At 44.4% G+C, this 13,048-nt stretch overlaps 1 protein-coding gene across 1 annotated transcript in view; it reads right to left on the bottom strand.

Moving 5' to 3' along the window:
• The window catches only part of LOC147113967 (uncharacterized), a 54,853-nt gene extending 43,525 nt beyond the window's left edge, over positions 1-11,328 (bottom strand). Inside the window, exon 1 of the mRNA XM_085996176.1 lies at positions 11,113-11,328. Coding sequence (XP_085852302.1) covers positions 11,113-11,328 — 216 coding nt within the window. The remainder of the gene's footprint in view (positions 1-11,112) is intronic.
• Between the last annotated feature and the right edge of the window lie 1,720 nt (positions 11,329-13,048).

The raw sequence follows: 13,048 nt of genomic DNA, 5'->3' as shown, positions 1-13,048 counted from the left end.
TGGAGAGACTCAGCAAAGTAGTAGACAGTTGATCAATAGGCATCTGTTTCTGGTTAACAGCAATATTGACCATTTAAAGAGCATGCTCTGTCTTTTCCAGCTGATATCCATTGATAGAAATGAACTTAGGACTAAACCCACCCCCTCACCCGAAAGCATTATTGGAAGCAGTTAAGAGAATTTGATTGTTCTCATATTAAAAACATCATTACAGTGTAAAGCATGATTTTTTGAAATTTGAAATGAAGAAACTTGCATGGGAAATGGATGATGTAAGTTATTATATTTAGTGTGATTCTTGTTTAGCAAATGTAGCAAAATGGTAAATTCTAGAAGAACTGTATCATTATTCAAGCTTGTAGGTGGATTCTGAATAAAAATCCTGAAATTAAATATATTTATTTAAATAGAAGCTTTTAGTATTATGTATTATGGTCACTTGCGCTGTAGCATGACAGGGAGATGGAGCAGAGGCAGTAAAAAAGACAAGCTACTCACAGAGGAAGGAGGAGGAGGAGGAGGTGGAGGAGAAGGAAGGGAGGAGGCAGCCTGCACATCCATGTTCTGGACGGGCTGTCCTTGTGTGCATCATCAGACTCCAGTTCCCCTGAATGAAACCCCAGATCCCTGTTGTTCAACACTTCCCCACCTCACCATCCCTCAATCACGGAACATCACAGCTTCCTCTTGGCCAAAATGCTGAACTGAAAGGCACCACAAAGCAAACATTCCAAACCATATTTATAAATCATTCAATCCAGTACTACATAACAAAGTCAACTAATCACCCGTGTGCATTTGCCTGTACTAGTGCTACTACGAAATGCTACCCCAGTTGCTGCAGTATGGCTGGTGGAAGGCTGCTGAAGTTTCAATGGGGGAGATTGCAGATGGCCTTGCAGGATGACCTTGAACAGCTCTGGGCCTAGAAGGCCCGGTTGTAAATTGCACCACCTCGGCATTGGCAGCAGCAGTCTGGACTGGCTGGCTGACAGGCAACTACAAGGGCCCTGGTGGAGTGGCAGTGGTGCAAGTACGAATGCTGTCATCCTGAGAGGAGACAGAAGGTTTGTGCTCCATGGACCCACTGCTACTCCCCTGGGGTGGTGCCTCAGCAATCCTAATAATCTGTTGGAGGACAGATTGCTGGACAGCTGTGATACCCTGCAAGCCCCTTTCATGCTTGTAAATGCAGCCATGATGGCAGCAGTCTGACCTTGCGTGACAGCAATTTGAGCTTGCATAACAGAAGTCTGAGCTTCTACTACAGCACTGAGACATTGGGTCGCTTCCACTTGTGCTGCAATGGAAGCTGTGATATTGCCCATCAGACCCTGCATCATGGTTGGGTCCACAAGTGCTCTAATGGAGTTGCCCATCACTTCCATCCTGGAAATTATGGGCTCCAAGCTCTGCGCAAAGCCCTCTGCAAGGTTGGAGCTGGACTTTTCCATGCTCCTTGACAGTGACAACAGGTTCTCTGGCAGGCCTGCCAATGCACCAAGCATTTCTGTGTGAATGCCCATTACCTTCATCCGAAGGCCGCCCCATCAAAGTTCACATATGGGTCCTCTGTAGCAGAACTCGTGTGCGACCTCATCCTCCGGGGAACTGGGACCTGCACTACCCTTTCCCCCTGCCCTGGCTGCAAGCCACTTGTGGCCAGTGACTCACCACATGCAGATCCCGCCTCTATACTACTCTTTAATGTACGTGCAGTTCCAGTTTCTGCGCTGGTGCCTGGGAGTGTCAGATTGAGTGATGGTGTCTCTTCTCCATCACTCTTCTCTTGCTCTTCCTGCACTGGCTGGGAAGCCTGGAGCTCTTGGGTATCTGTAAGGAGACAGGCACAAGGGTAGGGTTGTGTTGAGGGGAGCAGGGGGAATCAAGATGTGCATGCTTACACCATCAACAGCTTGTAAATGAGAAGAGATAGTGGGATGAGGAGGAAGTGGGATGTGAGAAGGAGGATTAGGTATGAGCATATTGTCATCTTCAAAGGTGTCAGCCTCACTGATCGCCATGGCCTCATTATCAGCCCTTCCAATAATGTCGAGCATGGTCTTTTCCAACTGGGTAAGGATATGCAGGCTTGCCCGTTCCCTGCCGGTTAGCTACTGCTGTCTACAATTGTGAGCCACCTTGCCCTGCAAGAGAAAGGGAAGTGAGTGTGGTGCAATGTGTTTGGATGATGTTTTGTGAAGGAATAAGCCATATAACCTGTTCAAAAAAAGACACCATTCTATGAAAGAATTCTGGGCTTATTAAAACATGACAAACTGGGTCTGGAAATCTAGAAACCTAACGATGAAAAAACTGTGATAGCATTCTGGCTATTGAGATAAGATAGTTGTTGACACTGAATCAATAACCTTATTGAAACAGAAGGTTAAAGGCTCCAGCAAGCTGACCTTTAGGAATGAAACAATGGTTCACCCTGGAAAAGGTATTCTAATTTACACTTCATAAAGAAGCACACAAAGCATAAACATCTGCCTACGTAAAAATGACATCAAGTAAAAAACACACCTACAATCACATCGTTTTTTATGGTAAACTTAGAACACCTAGAGAGGAGTCATAATTGTGTAATGCTACCAGCTGAGGTGACTGTAAGAATTGCAGGGGTCAGCAGAAAAATGACTGGAGCTAATTAGCTTACATCAGCAGAAAACCTTAAAGGAAATACCACTGGAAAAGGGTATAAATATTGAACTCTCAAATGGGATAGTAGACTCGCTTTAAAGGGGCAAAGTGATTCTCAGCTTCAGAGGTGGCTCTGTAATTCTCCAACACTTTGTACCTCGGAGATCAAAGGTATTTGATTTTGGTGGATATCCTGAATAGAACTTTAAGAACTGTAAAACTGTAGCGAAGTTGAGATTTAAGAGTAAGGTTCTCTGATAATAGGATTGTAAGCTTTCTCTTTTTGGAACTGTTAATGTTGCAATTGACTCACCAACTATAAATTACATGTTGGTTCTTTAATAAATCTATATATTTTTAGAATTGTCTCACATAAGATTTCTGTATCAAACTCGCAAACTCAATCTCTGTACACTCTTTGGTGAGGAGTTGCAGAATTCTGGGGGAGTTTTCTGGACCCTCATAATATCCGGAATATTACAGTCTAGCTAAACTTATTAAAAGTGCTATCTGGAGGATGGTAACATTTTCAGGTTGTTCCTTTCCTTTAGGGCGAGATGGTCCAGAGCTTTAGACCCAATTAAGCGTTTTTCGGATTCAGCTACCTCAAACTTTAGTTGAAAATGAACATCTGAGGAATACGCCTGATCCGGGGTAGTCATAGAGGGGCTAGGACTAGTAATTATCCCTTCAGTGTGTCAGTGAGCGTGGTGCAATGTGTTTGAGTGATGTGTATCAGTGAGTGTGGTGCAATGTATTTGGGTGATGTGTGTCATTAAGTGTGGTGCAATGTGTTTGGGTGATGTCTATCAGCGAGTGTGGTGCAATGTGTTTGGGTGAAGTGTATCAGTGAGTGTGGTGCAATGTGTTTGGGTGAAGTGTGTCAGTGAGTGTGGTGCAATGTGTTTGGGTGAAGTGTGTCAGTGAGTGTGGTGCAATGTGTTTGGGTGATTTGTATCAGTGAGTGTGGTGCAATGTGTTTGGGTGAAGTGTGTCAGTGAGTGTGGTGCCATGTGTTTGGGTGATGTGTGTCAGTGAGTGTGGTGCAATGTGTTTGAGTGAAGTGTGTCAGTGAGTGTGGTGCAATGTGTTTGGGTGATGTGTGTCAGTGAGTGTGGTGCAAAGTGTTTGGGAGAAGTGTATCAGTGAATGTGGTACAATGTGTTTGGGTGGTGTGTATCAGTGAGTGTGGTGCAATGTGTTTGGGTGATGTGTGTCAGTGAGTGTGGTACAATGGCCCAGAAATTCGGGTCGGGGGCTTCCCACGGGTGTAAGCCCCCGACCTGCACTTAACTTGCGCGCCGGCTGTTGAGCTGTGGGCCCCCGTGGAATTCTGATCCTGGGCCTGCTCCAACTGCCGGCGCGCAATGCTTGCATATCTCAGGAGTGCAGTTAGTTCGATGCGTCCCCTGGGAGCACGTGGGCCATGGGGAGCCAATTGGAGCAGGGAATGCTCCATTCATAAGTTTGACAGGAAGAGCTGTCAAAACTTAGAAATACTATGGGCCCCAAAACATCACTAAATCTTCAAATAAATTTTTTTTTAATCACATTTTTTAATTAAACTATAAACTACATGAAATAACTATTTTAAGTAATAATTTAAATTTTTGAAAAAAATTATTTTATTTTCTAACGGGGCTAAAAATAATCTTACCTTTCTTTAAAGTATTTAAAAATAATAAACCTGTGGAAAAAATGTTCAAATTTTAATTAATTCACCACTTAACTTGTAAAAAGCAGGCCTTACACCTGCTTTTTAAATGTGTAACTTCTGGAGACTTACCCTCCCAGGAAAACCTGTAAAAAAAAGTAAGTTCGATGCGCATGCGCAGCCTCTCCTGCGCATGCGTTCCACCTCTTAACACCTGCTGTCAGGGGGACGGAAGTGCCAGTTTCCCGCGCATGTGCAGTGCATGCAGGAAACTGGCACTGCCATTGGGCCTACGGGTAAGTACTCCATGCGTACTCAGCCGTGGAGACCCGAATTTCTGGGCCAATGTGTTTGGGTGATGTGTGTCAGTGAGTGTGGTACAATATGTTTGGGTGATGTACGTCAGTGAGTGTGGTGCAATGCGTTTGGGTGATGTGTGTCAGTGAGTGTGGTGCAACGTGTTTGGGTGAAGTGTGCCAGTGAGTGTGGTGCAATGTGTTTTGGTGATGTATGTGTCAGTGAGTGTGGTGCAACGTGTTTGGGTGATGTATGTGTCAGTGAGTGTGGTGCAATGTGTTTGGGTGATGTATGTGTCAGTGAGTGTGGTGCAATGTGTTTGGGTGAAGCGTGTCAGTGAGTGTGGTGCAATGTGTTTTGGTGATGTATGTGTCAGTGAGTGTGGTGCAACGTGTTTGGGTGATGTCTGTGTCAGTGAGTGTGGTGCAATGTGTTTGGGTGATGTATGTGTCAGTGAGTGTGGTGCAACGTGTTTGGGTGATGTCTGTGTCAGTGAGTGTGGTGCAATGTGTTTGGGTGATGTATGTGTCAGTGAGTGTGGTGCAATGTGTTTTGGTGATGTATGTGTCAGTGAGTGTGGTGCAATGCGTTTGGGTGATGTGTGTCAGTGAGTGTGGTGCAACGTGTTTGGGTGATGTATGTGTCAGTGAGTGTGGTGCAATGTGTTTTGGTGATGTATGTGTCAGTGAGTGTGGTGCAACGTGTTTGGGTGATGTCTGTGTCAGTGAGTGTGGTGCAATGTGTTTGGGTGATGTGTGTCAGTGAGTGTGGTACAATGTGTTTGGGTGAAGCGTGTCAGTGAGTGTGGTGCAATGTGCTTGGGTGATGTACCTGCCATGGTTGAATAGCTGGCAGTATGCGCAGGTGTGGGTGTGAGACTTGCAGCAGTGATAAGTGTGTGAGGGTGAGGTCAAGCTATGTATGTGAGATATGCGTTGTGATTGATAGAGATTGTTGGTAGGTGAGTGAAAGGGGTGTGGTGCATTGAGCAGTGTGTGAGGCTAGTGGTGCAGTTGGTGGGAGACAGCATTTGAAGATGCGTTCACTCACCTTGACCACTTGTGTGGGGCCATTAAACTTCTTTCAGCACTGGATCCAGTTCCTCAGGGCAAGACTGCTGGCAGTGACTGCTTCAGCTGTCTGCTCCCACTGCCTTCTCACTGTATGTCTGGAGGGACCCCTTGGCCCCCTGCAGGTAGAGGACCTGTCTCCTCTGTTCAACCCCCTGCACTAAGGCCCCCAGTGCTGCCTCTGAGAACCTGGGTGCCCTTTCTTTGCCCTGTGGAGCCATAACTGAGTGATAGTTGCCTTGACAACCAGTTCAATGAGCTGCTAAATGCAGAATGCACCTCACCTCTAAAAAGTGCAGACTGCGTTTAAAAGTGGAGGCTAGCTTTAAATAGAGCAAGCCTCGCATGAACTTGTGCCTCCTGCTGAATGCCCAGCCACTCAGCAGCAACCTCATCGCAGGACTGCACGCATCAATACTCTTAATTAGGAGGCAGCACGAATGTCGCATGCTGCCTGTACTACTTTCAACGGGTGCTGGCCGATCGCGCATCGCGATCTCTGCGTTTTCGGCAATTATCGAATTTTTCAGCCCTATGCCTTTAGGTCTTTGGCAAAGGAAGGATATAAATTGGTGTAATTTTATCTTCAGTTTTACATTTCTATATCCTCATTATAAAATCCATGGGCGGGACTTTCAATATCAGTGGGGGCGGTACTGGTTTGGCTGTCCATTATACACCCTGCCCCATTTTCCAGCATTATCTTCAAAAAGGAATTGGATAAATACTTGAAAGAGAAAAAATTGCAGGGATATGTGGAAAGAGCAGGGGAGTGGGACTAACTGGATTGCTCTTCGAAAAAGCTGGCACAGACTTGGTGGGCTTAATGGCCTCCTTCTGTGCTGTACTATTCTATTTATGATTCTATCTCAGTCTCACCATCAGCAATGACGGGGGTGATCTGTTTTATTATATAATTATATAATTTCAAAACATACCTGTCGCACAGCCAAATTTCTATTACACTCAGTTTGGTTTTTTTTAAAAAGAGAAAGACATGTAGTAATGTCCTTCTGAGTTACATCCCCAGTGGCAGAAAATATATTATATTTAACCTCAGAATACGCCTGAGTAGTTACCCTGTATCTGGCCTGAAAATGTGCCTAATTGCAGCACTAGGACTTTGTGCCTGAGTTACATTCAACTCCTCTTAGGAGAAGAATTAGTATAATATCCTTGTCCTTGTAAAATGGCAAATCAACAACCACAACTTGCATTTATATAGCACTTTTAACGCAGTAAAAATGTCCCAACTTGTATCCTCCAACTTACTATTGAGTACCACTATTGAGTACTGCTATGGGAAATCTGCCAGCAAAAAAGAAGAAATTTCAGGCATGAAGGCATCTGAATGTTAAATCTGTAAAACGTGCGGAAATTGCCCCTCACCCCATCCAACAGTTTCCAAAGTTCAGACCCATCGAACAGACAACACAAAACCAAATGAATCTGCTTAAAAATCAGCAAGAGATTACAAGCAAGCATCCGACAGTTATATAGCATATAATAATTCCCAATTAACCTCAACATACACAGAGCTATCCCTTTACTTTAAGCTCAAGCAAAACACCACATACGTACTAACACCAGCAAGTAGTCAATCTGGCAGTGACTAGATTTATGATTTCTGGCAACTGACCAGGTCGCCCGGCTGCAGCAGTGAGTGGTCAATTTATAGCATCTTTTATACCCCAAAACTTGGCAACTCTCCCACTGTGTATGTGTTGCTAACTATACGGCATTAGTTGTTTTACAGTTCTTCTTATCATTGTTCATTGAGCATCCGTGGGTTTCAAGGCTGGTTACATTCCATAGTTTAAAGATGTTTCTGTTTTTGCACTGATTCCACAGCTCAATAGTCTGTTCCCATAGAATTTCAAAGTCTGTTTTCCATATTTGTTGAAAGACAATTGGCAGCTTTCACAGCTTACAACCATAGCATCTCAGCAACCAATCTTTGGCCTCACGAAGCATGATGGTCCATAAAATTTGGTCAATTTACTATTGAGTACTGCTATGGTCAAAGTTACAGCAAAATTTACAGCAAATAGTATGTTCTTACAATTCCACCCTCAAGTGGTTGTGCTCCCGAATCAAGGGTCACAGGCACTTACAACTTGTAGGTGTTGTTTTCTTCCTTCGGCATCTTCTGCAACAGCTTACCCCACTGTTGTTGCTTACATCTCCTATTGACTTGACAAGTTATCATTGGTAAATATAATACAACCATCAACTGAACAATGACCAAAACGTGGGAGATAATTCTTATCCAGGGATGAACCTCAATACTCATACCGATGTCCCACCAGGACTTTAGAGATCATTTTACGCAGTTCACGATTTTTCTGGGCCAAGGTATAAAAGTGTTTTTGGGACTGACTAATGCATCTCATTAACTCTATCAAGTTTTCTGGCAGAGGTGGAATGTCATAGCCGAATTGAGTTACATACTGGTGTAATTGCTCTTTCAACTCATCTTCTACAGCGATATCTACTTGCCTATGCGAATATATACTTAATAAAGAAAGACTTTCATTTAAATTGCGCCTTTCACGACCACTGGATGTCTCAAAGCACTTTACAGCCAATGAAGTACTTTTTGAAGTGGAGTCACTTTTGTAATGTGGGAAACACGGCAGCCAATTTGCACACAGCAAGGTCCCACAAACAGCAATGTGATAATGACCAGATAATCTGTTTTTGGTATGTTGGTTGAGGGATATATATTGGCCAAGACACCAGGGATAACTCCCCTGCTCTTCTTCGAAATAGTGCCATGGGATCTTTTACGTCCACCTGAAAGAGCAGACAGGGCCTCGGTTTAACGTCTCATCCGAAAGACGGCACTCCCTCAGTACTGCACCGGAGTGTCAGCCTAGCTTTTTTATGTGCTCAAATCCCTGGAGTGGGACTTGAACCCACAATCTTCTGAATCAGAGGCGAGTGTGCTACCTACTGAGCCACAGCTGACACTAATGAAACCCGCGCCCCAAGTCTCACAGGTTGGACTGGGGTAAAACAAGAATTTCCCGCCACAACAGGACAAGTCAGGTTGTTACTGTACTGGTATTCCCGGTGCATAGCGGTGACACAATATTCACCCAGATCATATGAGGAAATGCTGGCCTGCAATCACTTTCATGGTGTTTTTCCATTCTATCCCATCCCAGTCAAACCCACACACAGGGGCTGCGTGGTCTACCACATTATAAGGGCAGATGAATGTATCCCGAGCTTGCGCACACCCGGTAAGTTCTGGGGCCACCCATGTGGTCCCATCCACTTGGGTCACGTACTTCGGGGGTTTGTCATTATTAAGTGATCTCCCTAATGTTCTCCTATGTTCTCGACAAGGAACAGAGGATTTGGGGACGCCTTTTCGGGTAAAATGGGATAATACAATACCATTCCTAACAGGGTGATGTTCTGTTCCTGGAAATGGCATTCATGTTTCACTGGGTACACCTGTACCAACCCCCTGACTTTTCACATATTCATGGTAAATTGGTAAGTAGACATTGCCCTTAGGTGTCGATCAGTCATCCATGAGGGTAACTTCCCTTCAGCTATGCTCTGTAGGTTTTCACGGGCTTGTTCCACTAACCAAGACCCATACTTTACACACACATCATTTCACGCGGCCTCACTAGAGGCATTTCGATCCTACTTTAAAATTTGATTTATCTTTTTAGCATGGGATTCTAAATATTTAACTACGTATTGTAGATGAATGGTCATAATTTGGTCCTCTTCCAATTCCTGCTGTTCTAGACCATTCATTTTATTTAAAATTTCCTTTAAACGATTCCTAACCACCTTTATCGATTGATCCAAATTAGCCAAATCAAGGCTATTAATGAGGAAGGTTCCAGTATTAAAAACAGTTGCTGCATCATTTATCAGACCCCGTCGCCTTCTGATATGGTTCCCTTTAATCCTGTAACCAAACTCAATTTCTTCAATGATCTCAGTACTTCTTTTCCCCAAGGTATCATTAAATCCATTACCATCCCCTGAGCCCTTGCGATATAACGGCTCTAATTCCAATTCCGCCAGTGCTCTGCCGGCCCTTTCCCAAAATCCTTCTATTAATTTCTGCATCATCCTCCCATATAACTGCGCTGTCTCTGGTTTGCACCAGTTTGGCAATCCCACTTCAGTCAGATTCAATATTACTGGCACCACCTCGTGGCGCACATCATGGTACAATATCATTCGAGTTGGGATTACCACTAACCCATTTGTCAGCCCCAGAGTTTGTTTGGGGCAGACAACCCGGGTTTCTTGTTCTTCCCGCAGTTGTGTTTTATTGGTGGGGAGGAAGTTTAGGACGGACTTTCAATTCCACTGTCTGTATTATTCCGTTTTTACACTCCTGCACATGATAATGTGTGCAACCCTTCTAACTCCTACACGGCCTTCCCTCCCCATCCACCAATCATTGGTAGGGACCCCTGTCATCTATTTCATTCGCTTGGATACTTTTCCTGCCTATCCAGTGGATGGGAGCTCCACAAAACGGCTCTGTGGATACGAAAGTATGGTTAGATGGCGTCCCGAAGGGTTTACGCACCCATATATACCCTTATGCTCTTGCTACCATCGTGGCCAACATAGCATAGTTTCCCCATTGCTTTCTGATTGAGTCAGACTCCTGGGGTTCCCCCTAGGCTCCCCTATCTGGTGGTATCTCGCAATGTTACCGGCCTCTGTTCAGAGGAACCATACAAGTGGTTAACTCGCGGTTACACTCTTACATCTTATACATACCCCTTTTCCCTCTTGAATTTTGTGAGTGGTCACCCATATCCTTCCCAAACAACTGGTTTCACACGTACCCGTAATGGACTGGAGAGCGACCTCCTGAGTGGTGCCTAAGCCTGATGTTGCTGGGACAATAGTAATCTGACTGTTGTAACTCACACTGTTGGACATCTCCCCGTGCGTTGCTGCTGCCTCTCCGAGGTGGAGTGCTATACCACACAGCACCCAAAATAGTCTCCCCATCTTCCCTTGCCTGTAAGGGAAAGGGACAAAAATGGAGTGTTACTCCCGGCCTTGCACCCTATGTACACCCATTAGTTCAGGCTCTCAATACTGATGTATTTTTTAAAAACAAAACAAAACGGGCACCCTACTTTTCTTTTTCCTGCATTGGGCAATTTTTTCACTCCTACCACTGACGATAATTCAAGGGTGTCATTTTATTTCTTTTACTACGCTGCCGTGTGGTAGGGGGGGTCAGTTGGACTCGTCTGCAGAGAGGAGGTGGTTCCAGACCTGGGGATGAGGAGGTTTCTACAGCTCCCATGTCCTGTCCACCTTCATTTGAATCATTCTGTACCTGTGGAGGTGCCACTTCAGGCAAGGGCGCCTCATTGGGTGGGGGTGTCCCATTAGACACCCCTTCTTCATCATCCCACTGGAGCAGATAAATCCGCTCACCATGCTCATAATCGTGGCTTGTTGTCTTCTGGACCTGTTAGTGCGTTGGAAAAGCTTCATCTGGTCAATATGAAACCACTTAATTTTCTTAAGTAACTGAACCGCATAGACCATGGGACTAACTTTATCAACAATGTTATACAGCCCCTTGTAGAGTGGTTCAAAGACTTTCACCTGGCTCCCTACTTCCCACTCCTGGGATTTACTCAGAGCCATGTATAGTCTGTTGCATTGGTGCATCTTCCCAATGTTGTGGGCAGCCCTCAAGTTCAGTTCTTTTAAAGTTCCCCACAGATCGCTCAGAAATTTGTCCCGAGTCACCTCCTTAATTTATTTATCAGTCAGAGTGGGGACCAACAGGTGTGTGGGGTTCGCATGGGTGTCCCCGTTAGCAATTCATGAGGGGAGTGACCCGTTCCTTTGGATCTGTCACTACGTATCCCCATAAGGAGCCGACAGCAGGATAGGAGGCAGGTGGCAGAGCTTTGAATGTGTAGGGTGGTGCTCGTGGCACAGAAGAAACAACAACAATTTCTATTTATATAGCACCTTTAACATAGTAAAACGTCCTAAGGCACTTCACAGGAGCGTTATAAAACAAAATTTGACACCAAGCCACATAAGGAGAGATTAGCGCAGATGACCAAAAGCTTGTTCAAAGAGGTAGGTTTCAAGGAGCGTCTAAAAGGAGAAAAGAGAGGGAGAGAGGCGGAGAGGTTTAGGGAGGGAATTCCAGAGCTTAGGGCCTTGACAGCTGAATGGTTGAGCAATTAAAGTCAGGGATGCTCAAGATGCCAGAATTAGAGGAGCTCAGATATCTCAGGGGGTTGTGGGGCTGGAGGAGATTACAGAGATAGGGAGAGGCAATGCCATGAAGAAAGCTGAACAAATGTTGATATCTCTATGGCTTCCACCAATGGTACATTGCAGGAAGCTAGTAGGTAGTCCTGAATCTCTTTGTTTTCTCAGCTGCTGCCTAGATATTTTACGCCCACTCAGTGTTCTGCCTGCTCGTCTGCCCAGACTGGTTTCCTCCTCGTTGGTGACTGGTCATTGTCGACCAAAGCTGGCATTAAAATCCAAGTTTGTTCTTTTGTGACTGAATACATTAAAGCTTTGAGAATTTAAATTTTAGTCAGGTAGTGTGCTGATTACTTCCTTCATGTGCAAATATATGGCCTGGTGAGAATTAAACTATGCAAGCATTTTATGGGAATTGTGTAGAGCAGTATAATTGGGAATCTCTTGTATTACCTATGGACCTGTGGGACCTTGATTGAATGATACCCGGTCAGGTGAACTGAAGCACTCTTCTCTGATATCTATGAAGAATCATTGGGGAAATTAGTTCCAGCAAGTTCCAACCAGTTCCCAGCGGATATAATTCTATAATTCTAAAACTGCCCATAATTCAATACTAATTAGATAACTACTCAACATGGCCACAACAGTAAAGAGGAAGAAATGGAAATGTTGCAGTGATACACTATATGTCACATGACAGTGAGTTGATTCTATTAATAGCTTAGTTGTGTTTTATTTAATGCAATGGGCTACATATTGAATGCAATCAGCTAATACATCATACACTCTGCGTGCAATCACAGCGACAGAAGTTGACAGTGTATTCATGGGTGTTATTGCATTGATCATGTGTATCTGACTGTCAACTCATATGGGCATGTACTGTAAACTGGTTAACCAGAGCAGCCAGTATTTGAGAACAGAAAACAATATATTGGAGATGAAAGTTCTGCTGTTCACTTATCTGGTATTTTAGGCAGGTCCAGTACTCTTATATGTATGTAGTATATATAATGCATACCTCCTGTATGAATGTATATTCAGTACTTAGCATCAGCCTTTATGATGTGTACTGTCAGAGATTTTGTTGGCTCTCATCTGTATATAGGAAAACAGACTGCCATGAGTTTGT

The sequence above is a fragment of the Somniosus microcephalus genome, chromosome 8 (assembly GCF_052327205.1).
Source record: "Somniosus microcephalus isolate GS21.2 chromosome 8, FLI_Smic_1.0, whole genome shotgun sequence".
NCBI classification, from domain to species: domain Eukaryota; kingdom Metazoa; phylum Chordata; class Chondrichthyes; order Squaliformes; family Somniosidae; genus Somniosus; species Somniosus microcephalus.
The sequence above is the reverse complement of the archived record's forward strand: the minus strand, read 5'-3'. Positions and strand labels throughout refer to the sequence as shown.